This window comes from Epinephelus fuscoguttatus, linkage group LG18 (genome assembly GCF_011397635.1).
Source record: "Epinephelus fuscoguttatus linkage group LG18, E.fuscoguttatus.final_Chr_v1".
In the NCBI taxonomy this organism is placed as follows: domain Eukaryota; kingdom Metazoa; phylum Chordata; class Actinopteri; order Perciformes; family Serranidae; genus Epinephelus; species Epinephelus fuscoguttatus.
Window position 1 is genome coordinate 12270135 of NC_064769.1, and position 12811 is coordinate 12282945.

At 41.0% G+C, this 12811-nt stretch overlaps 1 protein-coding gene across 1 annotated transcript in view; it reads right to left on the reverse strand.

Annotated features, from left to right (window-relative positions):
* Positions 1–2437: 2437 nt before the first annotated feature.
* The window catches only part of ntng2b (netrin g2b), a 75269-nt gene continuing 64895 nt past the window's right edge, over positions 2438–12811 (reverse strand). The window contains 3 exon segments of the mRNA XM_049604549.1: positions 2438–4006; positions 5133–5267; positions 9941–10108. Of these exon segments, the coding sequence (XP_049460506.1) occupies positions 3783–4006; positions 5133–5267; positions 9941–10108 (527 nt within the window). The 3' untranslated portion in view covers positions 2438–3782.

Here is a 12811-nt window from a genome sequence, read left to right on the forward strand (position 1 = left end):
TTGTAGGTGTATTTTTTTTTTTAAACTTTGGACAGAGCCAGGTGAGCTCTTTGCCCCAGCTCCCAGTCTTTTTGCTAAGCCAAGATAAACCACTGCTGGCTGTAGCTTGATATTTTCTGTACAGACATGAGAGTAGTATCAGTCCTCTTATCGAGTCTTTGGCAAGAAAGCCACACAACAAAGCAACACAACTTCATAAATGTTAGCCTATTTCAATCCATCTCTCATATTATGTGTGATAGATCCAGTGGCATGTAGTACATTTACTCAAGTACTTGACTTAAGTACAACTTTGACATACTCATACTTTTAAAGGGGCAAAAAGCAAAATCGTTTCACCGCTAGGTTTGCCATTGTGCACTGCCTGTAGAGCAAAACAAAATGTGTCATGAGCCACACCTCCCTCTACCTCTGCTCTGCACTGCCCCACCTCCACCCCACTCGCCTCGTCTGTGTAGCCGAGCACCGCAGCACCTCCTCGGACTATTACATCCAGACGGTCACGGTGTGTCTTCCGCAGGCTCTGCTTCACTCAGCTTCACTCAGCTGCCCAATATACCTGCTGCTTCTTCCCATGTTAACCTGAATACCAGGGCTTGGTGCTCTGGTTGGATCCAAACGGAGAGCCGGGACTAGCTGGGAGGCTAGGGGAGGCTAACTGGTTGTGCTGGCAGCTGAGTGAAGTGGAGCCTGCCTTTCACTACAGGCAAATTCACTCGCCACAGGGGCGAGGAAATAATAATTTACATGAACGTACATGAACGCGCAGCCGGACCGGCTTGTAAACAAGGGGCTTGAGATCAACACAGAGGGAGGGTGTGAGGACATGTTATACTCCAGATGAAATTACACCTCTTGTGTATGTTCTTCACATAGCGATTTTTTAATTTCTTCAATCTAGAAATGATGAATTTCGCTTATTGCCCCTTTTAAGTATTTCTGTTACATGCAACTTTATACATCTCCTCTACTATATTCCTCAGGAAAATATTGTACTGTTTACTCCACAAAATTTATTAGATAACATTAGTTGCCAGTTACTTTGCAAGTTCTGATTATTAAAAAACAAAGATCCTCACTTTTACCAACTGCAACATTATTGTGATGCTTACATATTAATGTACTATGCAGGAATTGCCACTTACTGTTTGTTAACGGCATTAACAGCGAAGTGAAAGCCAGGATTCACTCCCGTATTGGAACAAGCTTTGTCCGCTTGGCATTTTGTCTTGTTATATTTTCATTTTTCTCAGCTCTGTGTCTGCAAACTTCATAGCTTCCTCCTGGATGCGTACTGCTTACAGTCCGGTTGCTACCTTTTTCTTAAGTCCTGACCTCACCTGTGCACTGTGTCCAGATAGGTCTCAAACACAGCAAAATAAGAAGAAAATACAGGCAGAGGGCAGAGTCTGTCAAAATTAATACATCGCGACACACTTCTAGTGGTTCTGTGCTAGGGATGATTGAGAGGGATTATTTTTGTACAAGGAAAACCCTGCATAGTATACCTAAAATGATATTAACCATCATAATAATCAATAATTACAATTATTTAATAGGCTGTTTATCTGAAATGGGCAATTCTGTATAATGAGTACTTTTACTTTAGGTACATTTTGATAAAGCAAATTTTTCAATGCATGACTTTTACTGGTAACAGAGTGTTAAATAAGTAAAAAAAATATGAGTGCTTCTTCTACCATAGATCTTAAAATCCCCTGGTCATAGGTGTGAAGTTTTGTACTCTACAGTCAGTCATTAATGCCTACAGTAAACAGCATAATGTTTTCTCCTGGCATACGAGCTCTATCTGCTCTTTGTTCCACAATGAAATGTTTTCTTGTACATTATTTCTCAATGTTCTGCATTCACCAACTATTCCCTCCCAAGTCTCAGTTCTTGACACCATTCAGGCTCAGAGGGGATGAGCCTTACACACAAAATAGCTAATACAGCTACCACCGGCTCAGAAAATAGAGGAGTAATACCAGAATCCCTGTCTTGTCATTTCTCACAGGCTTAGTCTCGCTTTTATCTTTGATGTATCCTGGTGTAATGCAGCATTCACATCTCTTTATCCACTGTGTACCTGGGCTGACTCAGCAATTGAACAGTTCTCAGTGAAATGATGTTGTAGTTTTGCTAAGGAGAAAAAAACCTGAAGGACATTTTTTTTCTAGACACAACACGTCAGTGAAACAGCCTTGCAAATAGTGATCGGCGATCTCAAGGAGAAGCAAAGCATAGAAAGTGTGGCCTCGGGGTCAGTCACTCTATCTCCCAGGACCGTCAGAAATCAGTATATCTCCACTGTTTGTACAATGGAATATATTTTTAATCAGCCCATCACTTTTTTTGTGTATCTGCAGACACATTTTCACATATTAAAGCTCTTTGCAACTTTTATCAGGATAAAAATAATTTATATTCTCTTGACAGGAAAGCAGTTTTTTTGTGATTGTCAGACAGACTGTTGGATTTCAGACTGAAATAATCTGTTTATAATGATGAGCATTCAACACCATGTCCAAAGTGAATGAAATAGATCAAATGGATGACTTGGAGTGATGTCTCGCTTGTCTCAACTTGCTCTATTTTCTTTTTTCACCTCACCGGAACAAAAAGATGTTAACAGCATGTAATCGTGGAAACTTGATTGATTGAATGAAAAAAAGTACAAGCAAGAAGGCAAATAACAGTCATATTTACTGCAAGGTTTACACTCAGTGTAATAAAATGCTCATTTGGAATAGTTGTAAATGTCATTTTTTATAATTTATTGTAACTCCAAACAAAAATAATTTCTACAAAAAATATTCAAATAATGTCATATAATATTGATACGTGGTCGATATCTTTTCTCTCTCTTTTAGACTTCTGTTAAATTCTGTTAAATTCTGCTTCCTGAATACTGTGTGAAGATTAAATCTCGCTAAGTGTGGCAACAATCACTCATTCCTATAACAACCATAATAGTGACTAAATTTTTATAATTGGTAACCCCCTGGATATTATATAATATGTATAATCTCAGCGACTGTTAGTGGGCACATTAGATACAATGACTGAAGATATAATTCTTTAAAAAAATGCAGCAGAAATAGAATAAATGTAAAATCAAGTCTCATCTTTTTGAGAAGAAATGAAACCTGGTTAATATACTATGTAGGCCTCAGCAGCAGGATCAAACGCGCACCTCGCCTCCCGACCCGTCCGTCGTGTCGACATGTCTTGTACTCTTACCGAGTCTGACCACACGCACGCTGGCCGTCAGTCAAACGGAGGTGAGATCCTTAACTCAACCAAGAAAAAAACAAAAAAAGAAAAGGTCCTCATGGGTAAAACAGCCATTCCCTTTGAAGTGAAACAGTGGTGATTTAAGTGTTTTTTTTTTTATGCTTTTTGGTTTGATGCACATTGCTCCAGCTCAGGAATAAAGGGAACAGTGGTTGGTATGATTTCCCCCCCCCTTCGTCTGCATCTTTTTTCTCTGAGGTCGCTCCCCTTTTTTCTCTTTGTCCTTCTCACACCTGAGCACACACTCCGTATCATAACAGTCCTGTGAAGTGTGTGTCTGTGCGTGTGTGTGTGTATATATGTGTGTTTGAAAGGAGACTGGGACGAGTTAGTGTCGTGTGAGTGTGTGCGCTTTTGCGAGTGCTGCAGTGCGTGTTCGTCGGGTCCACAACTGGACCCTACCCGCTCGGGGTCACTCCTCGCCTCGCGTGCACACACACATATACACACACTCCTTGGTCTGAGGGTTTTTTCTTTTTCTTGGCTCAGTGGGGAGTTAACGTGGCCAGCAGGTGGGCTAGCAGAGTGCAGAGCAGCAGGGTGGCCGTGGTAAGGTGCAGAGAAGAGGCGGCGTTGCAGTCCTTGCCCGCCTCGCAGCGGGAGTGTTGGCACAGTACCCCCTTAAATTCTGGAGGACAGATGCACTTCTGGCTCTGGTAGCATGTTCCTCCGTTCTGGCACAGGAGCATCTCCTCGTCGCAAACGTTAGCTGTGAGACGAATGGCAGACAGAAAGAGCAGCAGAGAAAAAGAGGGAGAGTGATGGAATTGCGGAGGTAAGGAGAATGAGAGAGAAAGAGAAGTTAGGAATAAAGAGAGTAAGGCAAAGTGACAGAGTGACAGGCAGTGAAAGGATAGTGGGGGAGTAAAGAGCACAAAGACGAAAGAAAGATGTATGGCAAAGAGAGACAGGTGAGGGAAGATAAGGCGGGGCAAAGTTGGAAAAAGCATGATGAGAAACAGATAAAGGGGGAGGAGAAGAATTCAGGGCAGAAAGAACAAAGCAGAAAGGAAAGCAGGAGGAAGGAAAGAGGCAAGATAAATTCTCCAGTCTTTGCCTCAGGGACGACAACAGGTAACACCTGCCTTTTTTGTGTTTTTGCAGTCCTTTTCTCTTTTTTTTTCTTGAGGCTGCACTTTCTTAGGGTCAAGTAAAAATCATTGTTTCAAACCTAGGACAACACACTGCATCTGTGATAATTGTTAAGTAATGGTCGGAGGAACAAATAGCATCATTAAAATGCTATAAAAGGCATTAGGAAAAGCACAGAGGTAGTTGTACTGAACAAGATACTTGACCTAAAAATGTACTGAGAGAAAACAGAGAGGATCAGGCGTCCATGACAGGAAATAATTACATGTGCTAACGTGTTTTATTACACCAAAGATAATTGGCTCTGCTGCACTGAAGTATTTGGAGTAAGATGTCAAAACATACTGCCCTACTATTTACTGCAATATGTCTCATATTGTTGTAAATAAACCCAGTCAAATGGCATCTATGCCTGTGGAGGTTTAATGTGTGTGTGTGTGTGTGTGTGTGTGTGTGTGTGTGTACAGTAGGTGTGGAGCGTCTATGTGAGATCTATGTGAGACCTCACTAGATGGTAGATGGTAGAGGAAGGCGATTTCCTGTAATGGGGTTAAGGAGTGACAGGGTCATCAATTAAAGAGCCAGCTGATGCTGCTAATGAGCTACATGATCTATTCCCCCGGGAGTAAAGAAAACATTGGGAGATGCACAAGCTACAGTAAGTGGCACAGCGCACCGACAAAGGAACATTTGTCCATGATATTTAGACACAAACCCCCAAAAATCAGCCTCCGTATACTCACGGTAACAGCCTTGTTTCCAGTAGTATCCCGGCAGACAGTCGTCACACTTGGCTCCCGTGGCACCGTCTTTACACTGGCAGAACCCTGTGCCGTTACACCGGTCATGAACAGAACCCATCTGATTGCAGTTACACTCTGAAAGAAGAGAGTGGTGGAGAAACCAGAAATGAGAGTCATTTAGAAATTAGAACTAGAAATGGGATTGGACTGAGAGTTGAATTAAGTTCAGCCAAAAAAATGTGCACATTTGTATTCTGACCACGGACTCGTCTTTGGTATTGATGCCTTTCAGGGCTGCGGTGCTGTGCATGTAAGGGGGAGTTTCTCCAAACTACAGAGATGTCCCAAGATGCTGCAGAGATTCAGACCTGAAATTTAGGCCCTTTTCAAACAGAATTATTTTTACACAATTTATTTTCACACCATATCACGCCTTGCTAAAAATTTAGATGCAAAGGCCCTGTCTAGTAATTTTCACATAAAACTAACAGATAAAGTGATACAATGCTCTCTGGACTAATAACTACTGTGATTTAAAGCACATTACCTTTTGCATGTTATAACTGTTATATAATCCTACAGAGCCAAACTTTCCCAAGGTCTCTAAGGGCTCATTTATGCTCAACATTAGAATCGGAGATGGACGGAAACTTCTGTCTATATTCTGTGTTTATTTTGTCTGTATTTGTGGACATTTTCTGAATGCTAACGGATGTGGATGAAAAGGAGCAGTACCATCAGAGACCGTGGAAGCAGTTTGACGTTGTTCAAGCTAGATACTAGGGTTGGGTCGGTATGAGAAAAAAAAAAACGGTCCGGTTTTTGTAAAAAACAAAACAAAACAAACAAACAAAAAAAAAAACGCATCAAGTCGGTAATACCGGATTTTTGCCACTTGGGGGCGCAATTGACTCATTTAAAATAAAAAATGACCTTAGGACAACAGAGTGACAGTGACAAGTTGTTTCTTTTATTCCTTACAAATAAATTTTGCAGCTTACTCAATCAGTGCAAACAAGGGTTACCTCCTTCGTCTGGCTCAAAGCGAAAGTGTTGCCGTAGTGGCGCATTCCTTGATTTCGTCGAGACTAAATTGTCCGCCATTATCGACTCCCCGTCACTATTAAACAAACTCCAGTCTACAGTAGAGGCGCATGTGCACTCGCACCTCTTAGCTCAGTCCCCACCCCACCCCCCTCTGTCTCCTGCTTGCTATGCGCTTGGTGAAAAGGCAGACACAGGTGCTCACAGACTCGGGCTTACTATAAGCGGAGCGGACTACGTGTAAAAATGTCCGCGATGTGAAAAATACATGCCGAACAGTCTTTTGTGTGACACTGGTGCACGGAGCGAAGTCCGCGCGGTTGTGCTTTGCGCGCACAGGGCTTGTGGACGTCCACTTTTACCTGGCGGACCTCCACGGCGTCCGCTCCACGTATGTTATGCCCGAGTATGCGGTCCAGTTGGTCTCAAAAAATAAAACCCGGTCCAAGACGGAGTACTGGACCGAATTGGTATTACCGAGAACCGACCCAACCCTACTAGTTACCACTGGAAGAAACAATAAAGAAATTGAAAAGATGGCAGAACACACTATTCGGAAATATATGTGAAAATGGTGAAAAGAATTCTCCGTCCACAGGTTGGGATGTATATAATGGCCTCACAGACATGCGCCATCTACGATGTTGCCTTCGTTTAAAGATACATTATTATGAAGTCCTACATCGTCACCTCGTTTGTTGTTGTGTGTAACTTTTGACTCTGCCCTTTAGTACCATTCATTTTCTTTACCTCTGCCATCATAAAGGACGCATGGAAGTATGAGAGCAGTGATGTTTGCAATATTTGAAATGGACATATCTATTTTGTATGTAAAGGTAGTATAAATGAGCCTTTAGAGGTTAACACTTGGCATTGGTTTCCTAAAAACAACATCTATCATACAGCCTGCAATGCTGGGAAAAGACTACAGCGACTCCTGTCCCTTCTAAAAAGAAGAATGAAATGACAGATGTCAGAAAGTACTGTATATATCACATGCTGTTTGGAAGCTAATTCCATCTAAACAGAACTGCGAGTTCTTTTTATCACATGATATCTGCTTTCAAAAGCAGGTAGAAGAAGTGAAGGGAACATTGTGGTGTTTTGAACAGTCGAGGAGATGCAGAAGTCTATTTGTTGTGCTGCATAATTAAACAAACTTAAGTTCCGTCTGTTGAACATCTTAGGATTCAAACGGCCCATAAAGCACCGCAAACTCCCATTTACTATACTTCCTACCAATCACAATAACTTATTTTTGTTGTCTTGATATGCTAACTACTTACTGAGATACATATCAAATCAGTCCGAGACAGTTTACCTCTTTAACATGGGATGACATTGAATTTGATGTTTTTTCTCCCCACATAAATTCCACTTATTTCTGCAAGTAATTACCATTACAAATGCATATATTTATAGAATGTGACTGATATACAGATCAGTGGTAGCAGATCAGAGATTAAAAAAAACTGCAGAGCTGCATATTTGCACTGTTGGTTATGTATATTTTTTATTCTTCCATTTGATTTGATGTAAGCCAATAGTTTGTCTTTCACTTAAACCCAAGATCACATTAACTCATTTATAATAAAATGTATTGTAAAATATTCATAAACGTGAAACAAATTGTACAACCACAGCAGTGCGGTTGGTATCTGTGTCTGTGTGGGTCATGTGCATTAATATGATGATTGTATGTGAGCCACTGAGAGTGAACACGTTCTGTGGAAAATGTGTGTGCAAATGCATTAGTGTTTGGGAGGGCATAGTGTCTTGCTCTAGAGACGCATGGTGAACTGATTTCTGTTGCCACGCTTGGTGTGCCAGTGTGCTGGCAGATGAGCTAATGGGGCCTTATTTGTGCTGACTCCAAGGCCTGGCCCTGTGTGTGCCCCAACCGCCACAAGTTTACCCTCCAACCCCCTGCAGTCCACCTACAGATGGATCCAAATCAACACCAGATTTCTCTCCACAGCGATGCAAACACAGTGACCTCTTATTAGGAGTTAGGACATACCCTTAAAAAGACTGAATTTAAAAGGAGTAAATATTCTGTACATGCATACATATAGTGTGTATCACCGTTACTTGAGATGTATTTGTCTACAGCACAGTCAGAATATATGTTTTTCATTGTTTTGGCTCTTCAGCACGTTGGACTTGAAATTAGATTCAAGTGTTGACTTTCAGCTTTAGGGATGCCTGAGGGTGTATCAGTATTAGTCGATCATTGTTTGACTTACATAGAGTAGTACCTCTTAAAGACAACACGGCAGGGTAGTCAGCCTAATAACTCAAAATGTTTTTATGTACAAATATTGGAAAGTTCTTGTTAGACTGAAGCAGGTGAATCTGGTAAAGAATCTGCAAGGAGAATACCTGCTGATGTCTGTGGGCTGTAATCAATAGCTGATAGCAAAGGATTTGCAAGTAAATATAAAATTGCATGACTTCATTTAAATCTGCATTTATGGATTTTCTTTGTTGTTTGTGTGTGTGTGTGTGTGTGTGTGTGTGTGTGGTGGTGGTGGTGGTGGTGGTGGATGGGGCATTCGGCAGTGCAACAAGCTGTAAACACAAAATTGAAATATTGTCACCTTATAGTAGTATAGTATGTAAGTTGCCATGGTGAACATTTTAGCAAACAGTTGCCCATTCACACATTCAACAGTTATGGAGCAACATTGCAAGTGATGTTTCTTGCCACCTGGCAGTATTAAGTCTAATATTCACCCTCATTTTAGCTCTAGTTTGGGCTCCACCAGCTGGACAGGTAGTGTACAGTCAACATTTTCTCACTCCCAACTCGTCCAATATTGACGCTTGTTCAGGGGCCCTACATGTCAGACTATGAGGTTCTAGGTACACCTCCAGTGTCAGTTTTTCAAGTAGTGTCTTTTCAAAATGAACTTATATTTTCACAGGAAATAAACAGTTTTTGCTTATTTAATTCATACAGTCTATTTTTAAAATAAACTTAGAACATAGCATAGCATGTGGTTAGGTATAGAGAAAAAAAACATGATGGTTTTGTTTAAAATATGTGTTTTTGTTACTAATGTAATGTAACGTCCCGGGACATACCTTATCACGGTAGCGTGCTACACATACTAGTACACAACAGTGTTCTTAAAATAACTTGACTGACTTTCACATGGAAACAAACAGCAGTCTCCTGGGGTGAAAGTCCAGAGTTTGTTTGAGCCATCCACCTCAACTCCCGCCCACCCTATGCAGACTTTCTCATTCTTTATACTATGGCAGTTGCTTGGAGTTTCAAGAAATGCCCCGCCCTGTGTGTGTCACGCCGCTGCTAAAGGTTGCCTTGGTGCGTTGTTTATCTGATGCAGAAAGCCACTGACCAAGTGTCGTTATTGGACGAGTTAGGAGAAAGAAAGGTTGGTACAGTGGGTTGTGTTTAGAGCTTTTTCGTTGAAAACAGCTTCCCACTGTTTCTGAAAACTATGCTGATGAGGGTGCTGAGAATGAACCAAAACGGTGGAGAAAAGTTGCGGACTTTAAAATCAAAACTATGTACAATTTCATGTCAGAAAAGCAGCTGTATAATTGAAAAGAATATCTTATAATATTTGATTTTTTCACTACTAGACCTTGATGTGTCATCTTCACTTTAAAAAATATCTGAGTAATTGCTTTAATTTTAAAAGCAGTAACAATCATATCATCTCCTTGTCAGTCACACACAGCACACTCACACCGTCCCCCTCCACACACTCCCTCTGTCCCCCCTGCAGACTGACCGATGCAGACGCTCTCATCATCCAGTTCGGCAGAGGCGTTGCGGAAGTATCCCAGTCTGCAGTGTTGGCAGTTCTGGCCCCTGGTGTTGTGCTTGCAGCTGACGCATGTGACAATGTTCAGGTAGTCGATGTAGCTGCAGCGGTTGGAGTGGCCGTAGCACTCACAGTCTGAAAGAAAAGCGACATCTTTAAGCTTCTTTTACTAGAGGACTGTTAAACATGTTCATGATGTTAAAGTCAATACTCGGGATAGAGTAGTATCTTTTTAAGCATTCTCCTGGGATTCCTCTGTGACAGTGGGAAATGATAAATTACTTGCACTAACAGATACGCCTGACGGTTTTAGTTTTAGACGTCAGTGAACAAATGAATGACTCTGAGTGTGTTTTATGACTTGCTTTTCTGACTCTATATTGGTTCAATAAAGACAGACCACTCCCTCTCCATTACTACACTCACAGGTTTGCTGAGTCTGCTTCACTGGGCTGCACTGATTACTGATGGGAATTCCACTATCCTGTGTGAGTGTGTTGGTGTGTGCATGCTTGTTTGTGTATTTGTGTTCAGGCATGTGAATACAGGCATGTTAATTGTGTCTGGGAATTTAATTGCATTACTGGATGAGTAGATTATAAGCTACAGAATCATAACCAAGGGAGTTTGAGGTGAGTGATACAGTAGCTGTTTTCAGACTGCACCTGACACCATGAAATCGGTCTGACACCACTTAACCTGATAGAAAACCTTCCCTGCCTCTCCTCTCTTTTCACTGTTTGTTCTTCATTTCCACAGTCTTAAATTCTCTTTCAAAAAGCGCTGCACAATCAGGGTTCTTAATTAAATTTTCTCTTTGTAATTCATGAATTATCTGAGAGGATTTGATTGCAGGTTTTACTCTACAGGCTTGTACGCTTGATAAATTAAGACTTCTTCCATATTTCACACCCTAAAACCAAAGCTTAAAAAAAGATGCTGTGGAGAATGGTGTAAGACCTTTTGTATAATTTTTCCACAGAGGGAGAAATGAAAGCCTGATATCATTTATGGTAGGATCTGCATTGTGCAGAGGGGTGCAGCAAGTGTTGCTCTACATTCTCGCTACGATTATCTTGGCTGAGGCTGGTACCTAATTAAGGTTTTATTAAGCTTTAGAAGTTGGCTGCAATAGTGTGCTGCAAGGCATCACTGTCCTCTAAAGAGGCGTTTACCAGGCATGTTTATGCAAATACACATTTAAATGCACATTAAAAAGTCGGAGTTTAGCTGTTTAATCAGCCGTCACATTATTATTTTATTATTGTTTGGTTGATGATGCCAGCTGAAATATTAATGAGCTGGTTTAAAAGGAAGCCAGCGAGAGCAGTGCCATAAAGTGCCTCTCTCAGCACTGAGGAAACCATGCTAGCGGTGGGGGAAGAACTGCCTAATTAAATATAAATGGCCAATTACTCCACAGACTACAGAGGCAATGGGACATTGTTCCACAAATTAACGTTACGAGTCAAGATGTTGCTTTATTGGTGTTTATCAATTTTGAATTGTAAACGGTGAAAGACAATTACATTGAGAAAAGGAAGCATCAAAGAGTCTCTGAGGTTGAGGGAATGACGGTATATTTTGCTAACAAGCATCCTTTCTAAAATCAATAAATGGGAATGTCAGTGTCTGCAGCTGTTTGATGGTTTAATATGAGTTTAAAGTCCAAACACTTACCTTGATCATGCACATAAAGCAAACACAACCAAGAGGGAGTTGCATAGGGAAAGAATGAGCAAAATGAAAAACATAAACCATACAATAAAAGGAATTTTTCCACAGGTTTTCTGTTTGGAAAAACAGCATGCACACTTATGTCAGGTGACAGAAAGAGTTTCTAATCCACTGATCTGAGCCAAAGAATCCAGAGGATTCAACCAAGCTCGAGTCTCCTGTCTGTATCTTCAGACCAGCTGTAGCTCATGTTGGTCTCTTACCTCTGAAATCATCGTATATGATCCCAAACAACTGTCTGGCCTGCGGCTCTCCTGAGATCAAGAGTTTCAGAAGCCCTTGAGGGATGAAGGAATCTTTGTTTAAGATTTGCCTCCACATTATTCACCATGCTACCGTCATCTACAGCCCTATACCTTCACACAGAATAAGCAGGTATAGATGAGCATCAGTACCACAGAGAGGTAGCGTGGATTAGGTGGATGGGATTCCCGCTGGATTCTACCTTTAAAGAAGGGGTTGCTTTGTTCTATAAAGCTGACATAATCTTTACCCAGTGCAGTGTTTCTTAACTGGTTGGACAGAACCCAAAACTCATCCTCAAGATTTTAAAAGAATCTATATGCAGGGAACAACTGTAGTGCTGCCCATGACAAGTTTTCAAGTCAAATCTGATTCATGCCACAGTGAGGAAACTTTCCCATTGGTTAATAAACTTGTGACAACACTGGTGTCACCGATTACACAGATTACAAATTCTAAAGTATTTTAAGAACCGAAATCAAAAACTGCTGTGGGAAACATTGGGCATGGTTTATCTCAAAGATACTCCAAGTGGATCAGACTTTTTAAACGCTCTCATTTGTTAAACAAAGCATATAGAGCGATTAAATTATGCGGCCCAAGGTGAATAAGGGGAATAAAATATGTCAGTTTAAAGATTCAATCGGGAAAATAATGATCAACTGTGGGCTCAAATGACCGCCTGTAATGAAGCTATAAATGCAATACTGTGTCACCTATTAACCTCATCATAATACATTTTAGGTCCTAATGTGCAACCAGTTATGAATCACTGTGCTACTATTATAACACATGTTCAGATTCTACCTTTCCTTTTTTCTCTTTCTCTCTCTTCTCTGTCTTCATCCTCTCTCCCAG